General features: G+C 43.1%; 1 protein-coding gene and 1 non-coding gene across 3 annotated transcripts in view; both read right to left on the bottom strand.

Annotated features, from left to right (window-relative positions):
- Positions 1-1,824, bottom strand: part of DAD1 (defender against cell death 1) — a 55,775-nt gene extending 53,951 nt beyond the window's left edge. For both annotated transcript variants that reach the window (XM_059913828.1, XM_059913827.1), the window contains exon 1: positions 1,539-1,824. In XM_059913828.1, the coding sequence (XP_059769811.1) occupies positions 1,539-1,749 (211 nt within the window). In that variant the 5' untranslated portion in view covers positions 1,750-1,824. The remainder of the gene's footprint in view (positions 1-1,538) is intronic.
- Positions 1,825-6,828: 5,004 nt separating this feature from the next.
- Positions 6,829-7,020, bottom strand: LOC132361520 (U2 spliceosomal RNA). The gene has a single exon (XR_009501805.1). It is a non-coding gene; the product is annotated as a U2 spliceosomal RNA (small nuclear RNA).
- Between the last annotated feature and the right edge of the window lie 3,419 nt (positions 7,021-10,439).

The following is a 10,439-nucleotide window of genomic DNA, read 5'->3' on the forward strand; positions in this document are numbered from 1 at the left end:
ACTCTAGTCCACATCCACTCTTCTGCAAACCACTCTTCCACGTAGCCCTGAGAAGTCATTCTTAACCCTAGAAGCTTATGAAGCCAGGGTGACTTCAGCACAGAGAAGGCTTTTTTTTTAAATCACCTTTTAGGCCCCGCCCTATTCCTACTCTTTCCAGACCTGGAAAACAAAATCAGACATTCTCAAGATTCCTTCTCCTGGGACTTCCCTGGTGGTCCAGTGGTTAAGATGCCGTGCTTCCAAGGCAGGGGCCGCGGGTTCAATCCCTGGTCAGGGAACTAAGATCCCACATGCCATGTGGTGGCCAAAGAAATAAAAAATAAATAAATTAAATAAAAAGATTCCTTCTCCTGTCTGGCTAATAAAATTCTTAGTCATGAACAGTATTTTACAGGAGGAAGGAGGAGTCTAGAGCAAAGAGGGTAGGGTAGTATATCTGATGATGGTAACATATAAACTCCTATAGACCAGGATGCTGCTACAGAGAACCAGGTCTTGGTCATCTAAGCCAAAATTCAAAGATGTACAGGCTTACTCTGCAACTCCAGGCCAGGCTTACTGAACTAGTCCTTAAGTCCTTAGACTTATCTTGAGAAACAAAGGAGAAGGCAGAGTATCTCTGGCATGAGTCTGAACTAGCAATTTGAATGTGTAATAAGCATCCTATAGGTTTCTAACTTTAAGCTGTAATTAAGACTCCACTGTAAATGAAGTCTCCAGACAATTCTAACGCTGTATTTTGTCTATGCCCCAATTACACTGTAAACTCATTCAGGACAAGAAACGTACACCAGATGTATCCCCAAAGCTTTTACCATACCTTGCATGAGATTCAAAACACAATTTACAATGTGACTGTTGATGATCACACGTGGAAAAAAAAAACAAACATGAATTTTGGCATATTTTCCAAGTCATGCAGCAGGTGATACCATGACTGGAAAAGTTCATGTGGTAGCCACCTATAAACCGTACTGGCCAACACTCCCTGGGCCAAGCCTGGACTCAGTATTCACTGAATCCCTGTTGAGCAAGAAAGTTCAGATTTTGGCAAAAATATATGGGGACAGTCAGCTCTCGTTAAATATGGCAGTCTACAAGGTATCAAATTTGCTGGGAATCAGAATAATAAAGCTAAAATAGACCTATGTGAGTGAAAACTGAGTTCAGGATAGTGAAATGACAGCTTCAGAGTTGGGTTTTCCATTTTAAAAGTTTACCAACTTCAAAGTTGTGTTAAAGCTAAGTGAAAGGTGGGAGTTTTCCATGGACCAATATGAAGTGAAGTGGACCACCAGGTTGAACAGCAACATGAAGGTGTTTCCACATTTAATCCCAGCTCCTCGGCGGCTCTTTGGTATTAGGCACGACAACCTGAATGTGCCTCAATTTCCCCATTCACAAAAAGAGGGCAATGCAGGTTCCTCTCTCAACTTCACGAGGCGGTGGTCTCATATAGAGAGACGAGTACTGTGGGAATAAAAGCACGCATCAAAGTAACACATTATAACTGATATCACTTATAGAATCATTACCCGCTAGGATAAAACTCCCCACACAGGAGATGAAGCCCGAGAGGAAAGAGTTGAAGGGGAAGGTCCCCACGAGGAGACAATAACCGAATTGCAGCGCCCCGGTCAGCAGTATATACAGGAGGTACGCGTCCAACAACTTCAGACGCTGAGGAGTGGAGCTCAAGTACTCTTCTAAGAACCGCGAGATGACCGACAACACCGACGCCGACATGACTACACGCTCGATATTCCGGCCGGCGTACCCCACACTCCTAGCGGACCCGACGACCACACCGGATGTAGTGTCGGCGCATGCGCACCGCTAATAACCAGCTCCGCCCTCCCCCATTTGCTACTTTGCGCAGGCGTATAGGCCGGCCAAGGCACGAAACAAGTAACGCGCAGACGCAGAATATATCTACAGAATGAGAACTACAGCCAGAGAAAGCTAGTGCGCCTGCGCAACGGGTCTGTCCGTGATCTGGAGACGTGTATCTTTTTGCGCTATTTCCGCCGTCATGTTAGTGACGCCCACAGTTGCTCCAGCAACAAGATAGTGTGGGAGGAAGAGGGGAAGAGGTTTTTCAGCGGACAGCGTTCTCTTTGGTCCACCAGCGTCCTCAAAGATGAACTATTTGGATCTGCTTTAAGGCAATGTCTGGCTTTTCCCGGTTCAGTACCCGCTCGGTCCTAATTCTGCTGAGGGCGCTAACGGCAGATGCCTGTCCCAGATCATTAGAGCAAGTCAAGTTGCCCCGCAGTGAGAACCACCGCGGCCGGTCACTGAGCAGGCATCAGTTTAGACTTGGTTGTTGGAGGAGAGAAGTGCGGAGCGGGGTTGGGGAGCTCGACCTCTACCCGGGCCTGAACTCGATTTGCGATCTGGTCCTTGGAGACGCTTACGAATAAGCGCGGTGGAACCTAAGCCCGCAGGTGTTCATTCATTCAGCAGACATTTATTGGGTGCCTCCTCGGGCCCACGTTTTGCTAAATTGTAGTTCGTTATGCTAGAGTGTAGGTATCCTCAGGGGGATCTGATATAGTCGTAAAAGAGCTGGTGATGGGCAGGGGCGGGGAGAAAGTCCATTAAAGTGCATAGAGTATATGATCAAGTTTAGCAGCCTCCTACTCCCAAGCTGACATCTTGAACCCGTCGTACTATCCCAGGATGTCAGCGCTAAAAGACCTGCAAGAGCATTGCCTGGTGCCTGGTTCAAGCCCTACCCTCTCCAATTTATTTTGCAGAGGAAACTAAAGGTTTGAGGTTTTGTATTTTAACAAGTGGGATTAACTATTTATACTTAGCGTTTTAACTTTTTTGAAAAATAAGATCCACCTTAGTTTCTGGCTTTTGCTGCCCTTTTAATTTAACATGAATCTGACCTTCCAGACCTAGTTCATCTCACTATCAGCTGCAGGTGGTACATAAACCAGGTACTTTTTCAGCTTATTAATAATTTTGAACTATCCTAGGTACTGAAGCAAAATTCCTAAAACAGCAAGTAAACGACAACCTTCCTTCATTTTCACTTCTTATTTGTGTTTAAACTGGAACCAAATCAGCATCAACAAATGTACTGATTATCAGTCATGAGCAAAACCTTGCTTAGCTCTAGAAAGAAGAGAAATACTCCATGTCCTCAGAAAGATTTACAATCTATTTAAAAAGATATATTCATATTCACACCCACGGAGATTTGCACTGTTATGAGAACTTAAGTTCAATCTAAGTTCTCTTATGTTGCTGAGGGAAAAAAAAAAAAATGTGGATAACCAGACCAGTTCCTATTTCAATATAATAAGGCAAGAAGCGTCAGTTTCTCTGACAAGTTGAACCTTTCTCCCTGTCTCATCAGTAAGTAGGAGGGTAGCTTCCTCACCAGTATTCAACTTCAAACTTTAAAGGCCAGGCTGATGCTTTTTAATCATTTAGGAGTGGATTCCTCAGGGGAATCAGCCAGGCTCCTTCCAGTAGTCTCTTCCTTATGTTTTGTCTGCCTTTCATCCATGTCAACTATTATCATAACATCTCCACAGGAACTCCCAAAGGGGGAAAGCAGAAGAGATGAAAAATTCACTTACTGAATGCATTGTTTTCTGAGATCTGCAAAGTCAAACACGAATATAATGACCTAAATCTTTCTGGACTACTTAAAACAGCAAGAAGAGATGGGCCACCAAGGAGGGTCCTTGGCTTCCTGCAGGAAAGAATTCAAGAGCTAGCTGAAATAGAGCGAAAGCAGATTTATTCAGGAGTTACACACTCCACAGACAGAAAGTGGGTCATCTCAGGAGATAGGCCCCAGAGTACGAGGTCGTTAGTTTTTATGGGCTGGGTAATTTCATAATCTAACAAGTGGGAGGATTTCCAACTATTTGGGGGAAGGGGCTGAGATTTCCAGGAGCTGGACCGCTGCCCACTTTTTGGCCTTTTTTGGCCAGCCTCAGAACTGTCATGGTGCTGGTGGGTGTGTCATTTAGCACGTACATGTATTACCATGAGCTTATAATGAGGCTCAAGGTCTAATGGAATTCGAATCTCCTCCCATCTTGGGCCTAGTTGATTCTAACCAGTATTTGTCCTATCCTCTACAGCTGTGTCATTCTTTTTGGGGGGGGGGGCCAGGCCACATGGCTTGTGGGATCTTAGTTCCCTGACCAGGGATTGAACCCGGGCCCCTTCAGTGAAAGCATCAAGTCTTAACCACTGGACCACCAGGAAATTCCCCTGTGTGTCATTCTTTTAAAGGTTGTGTCCTGCCCCCGACCCTCCTGTCTCAATTGGGTTCATAAAATTTTCTCCTGAAAATATCTATCTGAAGGCCTGTTCTGCCAGTTTTCCCAAAGCACAGAATGCCTCATTCCTGACCTCTGCCCTGAACTCCTTTCAGGATGTATTGAAAGTCAGCAACCACAGTGGCTAATGACTCAATCCTTTTAGAGTTGGATGGCGAGAGTGACCTTTAGTTGACAGGTTGTGGGGATTAAATGAGATAATGTTAACATTAAGCATTTAACATAGCACTTGACACAGAGTAAATGTTCAGGATATATTTGCTCTTATCAACTATCAATAACCCTGGTAATTAACTATGTCTGCTTCCCTATTTTTCTGAATAATTAGAAGTTGGCAAAGCACAGAGCCCCAATATTTTGGGCATGCAAAATATTGGGTACTGGAGGGACTTCAACCCAGATGGCTCTCAGAGGGCAAATCAAATTTATAAGTTGAAGCTGCAGTCAGAGTAGACCTTAGATGTTTTGTTACTAAAACACTGAGAAGAAAAACTGTTTCCCTCTACTCAGGTTCATTGGCCCTATAATTTAGACTGACAAAAAACAGATTAACAAGAGAAAAACAAACAATTTTCCTAACATATGCATCGCACATACACAGGGGAGCACTCAGTTACAAGTAACTCAAAAGGGTGGTTAGAACTTGGGCTTATATAATGTTAACAAGCAAGATTCAACTCAGTAAAATTTAAAGATTTTATTGGCTTTATTCAACAATTCATGAGTTGGGCAGCATCCAACCAGCACATAGAAAGGCACTCTGAGGAGCTATCTAAAATAAGAGACTTTTATAGGCAGAAGGGAGAGGGAACAATTAGATTATACTAGACAAAAAAGCAGATTGGTTACGGCAAGGTCACTTTCCTTTAGCGGATGGCAGGGGTCTATTAGGCAGATTACCTAACTAGTACTGATCAGGCAATCCCTGATTGACTGGTTTAAGATTCCATTTCTGGGAGAGCTGAAATTGTAATTAAGTTAGCATAAGTGACTCCATTTTGAGCCTGTTGTCTTGTTTATAACAATAGCATCTTAACAAAAAGAGCGATATATTTTTAGAGAAGTAACAAGACAGAGAAAAAGAACTTTGAGTTTCTAGGGCAGCAAATTGTGAGAAAGTAAATATATGAAGCATTAATGAAAAATAAGGGCTAATTAGTGACGTTTGTTATGTAGATTCCTCTGGTGCCCTCTCTGTGCTGGTAAGGATCTAGAGTTCTGTCCTTCCTGGTGGAGAGAGGAGGGGAGACATCTTTCTGTCCTGCTTTTAGGCAAATAGGAGGAGGGCAGAGAGCTGTCCTTGCATCTGCTTCTTCCCAGTTGCCTTCAGCTCAAAATATTCCTTATGCTAAGGTGGCATATTTTGGGGTGGCATATTCTGCTACCCTTCAACACTCAACATCATAAAACAATGGAAAAGTAGAAGGGCAAGAAGGTCCCCTTATAAACAAAGGCCATGATTTTACAATGTATCTCTCTACAGTAAGAAATGACATTCTTTATCAAAAGAAAGACAACTCCTCCAAAGAAGAGGACTCTTCTAAAGAAAATCTCTGCATGAGAGTCTGTTTTCCAATTCTTTTCCCTTGTATTTTCACTTTCTCCTTCAGATCCCTCCTTTTGCTTCTCTCTGCTATTGCATGTAACAGCTCCATCTTTTAAACTTTGGCCCTAGTGTGGCCAAAACCCCCTTTCCTTGTATGACAGTGTGATATAACCAGAAATATACATTTGTTCTTCATCTCCGGTTCCTGGCACAGAACTCCTTAAACCCTCATTATTTCCTAAGTGGTAAGAGCAATAGGAACATCTTTTGTTATAATACTTGTTTTTGTCCCCAGTTTCGGAAATAGCTCCAGAGCAATAAAGGTAGAAGGAATGTCTTTTGTTATTCGTAACAAACCCGTTTCAACCACACTGGAGTTTATGTTAATGAAGTGACTTTTGGGAAGTCCCTAAGGATGGGGGCTAGATGCCAGGGGAATGATTGCCACATGATTCCAAGGTTGGAACTTTCAGTTCCTCCTCAAGGTCGAGGAAGGGGAGGGGGCTGGAGATTGAATTCAATCACCAATGGCCAATTATATAATCAATCATGCCTATGTAATGAAGCCTCCATTAAAAAAACGCTAACCAAAAGGGTTCCAAGAACTTATAAGTTGCTTATCACATCCAGATGCTGGGAGGGTCACACATCCCGAGAGGGAATGGAAGCTCTTTGCCTCTTCCCCAGTATCTCAACCTATGCATCTCTTCTTTAGGGCTGTTTCTTTTCTTCTCTTTTCTTTTCTTTTCTGTATTTATTTTTGGCTGCATTGGGTCTTCATTGCTGTGCGCAGGCTTTCTCTAGTTGAGAGGCGAGCAGGGCTACTCTTCGTTGCGGTGTGCGGGCTTCTCATTGCAGTGACAGCACAGGGATCGAACCTGCGCCCCCTGTATTGGAAGGCGGATTCTTACCCACTGGACCACCAGGGAAGTCTGGTTATTGCTTTTTAAACTTCAGTTATTATCCCCAGAGGAGTGCACCAGTCCTGGAGATACTGCAATACCAGATCAATGTGTGAAGTGGATGGAGCAAGCTCCTACTCCAACTTCCTGCTCCAAAAAATCTGTTTAATATGTTGTTCTCAGAAAGAGAACGTATCAGATATTAAACTGATAAGAACAGATACTACACTTGATCTTAGCCAAAAGGCCGAGAAGCGATGGAACTTTAATTTTTATTAATTCAAATCTAAGTAGCCACATGTGGCTAGTAGCTGTCGTATTGGAGAGAGCAACTTTAGAGCTATTGTACTCAGTTCCTTTGTTTACTCTAAGGGTCACACCATATTCATAGTTCATTCAAAAGGCGATGACACCCATTTGAAACCAAAGAATGATCTATCCCTGCCAGGCCTGAACTGTCAGGTCATCAGTTCCACCTACTTCTGGAATATTTAATATGATTTACAGGCACAGGAAGGAGGTGTGGTGCTCCAAGGACAATGGTGCTTCAAAGACAAAGGACGACCCTGCCTGAAAATGTTTCGACATCACACCCCCTACCGGACTCTTAATCAATCGCCCTCCCCACCATGTTTCGATGGTTATGAAATTCCTGAGCCCGCTTGTCCCAAATAAGGAAAGGCATCTTCCCTGTCTCACTCCCACCCTATAGAAGGAAGGTATATGTGCCTCAACCATCAGTAAACAAAATTTTCACCTCGGACCATTCTTTTGTATTCTGGCTATAAAAACTGATCAATAGCACGTGTTCAGGCTCGACTCTCCCAGACTACTAGGAAGTCGGCCCGGTGTTCTGGCAGCAACCCTTCCCTCTAATAAATTCTATCTTCTTTACATTCTACCTTGTGTCTGGAAATTCTTTTCCAACGCGCGTTCAGACCACAACAAGAGGGTTTGTCAAAATTAGTTTCCACCCATAAAGACCATATTAATACTTTAATCACACATAAAATCATATGTAAAATTGTTACCGAGTCCAAGCTCGCTCTGCATGCTGCACGACAGGCCAATAAATCGGAGAGAGGTGTTGAGGCAAGGGATACAATACGACTTTATTCCGAAAGCCAGCAGACTGCGAAGATGGCAGACTAGTGTGTCCGAAAAACCATCTTATGGGGTTTGGATGCCAGTTCCTTTTATAGAACAGAGAGGGAGAGGAGATGAGGAAGTAAAGTAAAGAGACCATAAGAATTGCAATGTCCCCTGGAATGGCCAGCCTTGGGGAGGGGTTGTGTTAATTTCTTCTTTCTTGCAGCCATTCACAGGTGGACAGGGTCAGGATGTTTCCCTGAACAAAGGCACTTTGGTTCAGGCAGAGAGGCAGGGTTCCCTGAGGCAGGCCATTGTGTATAGACAGTATCCTTTTAGTGAACAAAAGCAACAGGAATCAAAGGTTAAAGTAAAAGAAACAGATCCAACATGTAGTCAGATTTGGCTCTTCCCTGTTACAGAATCACATATGTTGGAGGTACAAGATACACTTGCACATAGTGTATCTTACCTTGAAGCTAAGGAGAAATAAGAACCTTACGTTTCTCCTCAGAGGCCTGCCTAGAGCAGGCCTGAGAGTCTTCTCCACTCTGTAATTCTAACAGATCCAGCCTAATCCTGAGATACCCCAGCTCTGGGGATGAAACCAAGCAGAGCCCTGCAGGACCCTCCCTGGTACAAAAACCCCTCTGTGTCCCCTGTTTCTTATTTGTAGGAAAAGGCTTTGGTCTCCTAGGCCTTCCCTGAGTGCCAAAGAGCAGACTCAAGCAGTTACTAATTAGGGAGGTGAAGGAACACAGAAACAAAGGTAAAGCAGTCAAGAAACAATAGCTCAATGATAAACCAGCCCAAGTTCTTCCTCAAAGGATATGCATAATGATCTGACATATACCTTTGAGCTGTTCTGCAGAAACTAACATCCCCACCCAGGTGGAGGATGGTGGCTCTATGCTGAGCACAAGCACATAGACCCCAGACTGGTTGGAACCAGAAGGTTGATGATTAAAATTCCTGAAACACCACCCTGTTACCTCACCACCAACCAATCAGAAGAAAGTCATGCCCCTTGCAACCCTAACTTCAAATGTTGCATTTAAGAATGTATATATATATATATATATATATATATATATATATATATATATATATATATATAACTGAATCACTTTGCTGTACAGCAGAAATTAACACAGCATTGTAAATCAACTATACTTCAATAAAAAAACTTTGATTAAAAATTTTTTAATAAATAAATTTTTTTAAAAAAGAAAAAATAATAACCCTTTCCTGAAAGCCATCAGGGATTTCAGGTCTTTTGAGTACAAGACCACCTGTACTCCTGGCTGGACCCTGCAATAACTACTATACTTTCCTTCACCACAACCCAGTGTCAGTAAATTAGCTTTGCTGTGTGGTGAGCAGACACAAGTTCAGTTCAGTAACAGGGACGCCTTAAGGGATCTATTAACTTTGGTTATAAAAGGCATTTTCTATATGTTCAAGTTTCCTACTTCTCTCCAACCTCTACTGTAGAGCTGGGTTGGCACACAGAAACAAAATACAAATGCTTCTGTGCACTGCCACAAGAGATGAGGTCTAGAGAGATCTAATACCAGTTCCAGCCAGGTCATCCTTGCCCCCAGAAGTTCTACATCTTACAGGTTTTCAGAAAAGTGGGAGATTTTGTTGCCCTGTCTTGGAGTGATGTAGCCTGGAATTTCCTATATGGTATAGCTTCCAAAAGCCCTTGACACTGATGATCAGAGAAAAATGCACAAACTAAAAGTTGAGAGTTAAGTTTTATTTGGGGACCTTACTAAGGACTGTAGCCTGGGAGACAGCCTCTCAGATAGCTCTGAGGAACTGCTCCGAAGAGGAGCCAGGATATACAGTTTTTGCTTAAAAAAAAACAAAAACAAAAACATAGTCGAACATGGAAATATGACTGCTTATCACAAAAAACAGACATCTCAAGTTAATTTTAGTGCTTTACTATGTATGGGGAAGATGCAAACATCTGGGGCTCACTGAAATTATTCCTTAGATATGCATCTTAACTACCTAGGGCCAGTATCCAGAGCACAGAATGTTTCCTGTTTCTCTCCATCCTGACTTCCCCTCAGGGTGCACCATGGGGTGGGAGTGTGCAGGGGGAGACCACACTGGCTGATGGCTTGATGGCGGGCAACATTCGTTGTTTACTGGAATGGCAGGTCACATTCTTTGTTTACCGGAATGACAGGCAACATTCCCTTTCCATAACACTTAGCACATTGTTTTTTAGGTACTTGTTTATACATATACCTCCTCACTAGACTTTTCATCCATTTCTTTCTCCAGTAAGGACCGACTGTGTACTCTGTGCCACACTCTGTCCTAGGGGCTGGCAGCAAAGCGGAGAACAAAACAGACAAGATCCTCCAGGAAACTTGGGCTCTAGTGGAGGGAAAATGATAATAAATGAGTCCACAAATATGCACGATAATTTAATAAAATAGAATAATGTCATAGAGTGACTGGGCATCTCTTTTAGACCCTGTTGTCACAGCAAAGGCCTCAGAAGAGGGGAGGTTTGAGCTGAGCTCCCAGAACAAAGTTGCCAACTCTGCAAAGGGACAAATAGCCTAG

This window comes from Balaenoptera ricei, chromosome 2, assembly GCF_028023285.1.
Source record: "Balaenoptera ricei isolate mBalRic1 chromosome 2, mBalRic1.hap2, whole genome shotgun sequence".
Lineage (NCBI taxonomy): Eukaryota > Metazoa > Chordata > Mammalia > Artiodactyla > Balaenopteridae > Balaenoptera > Balaenoptera ricei.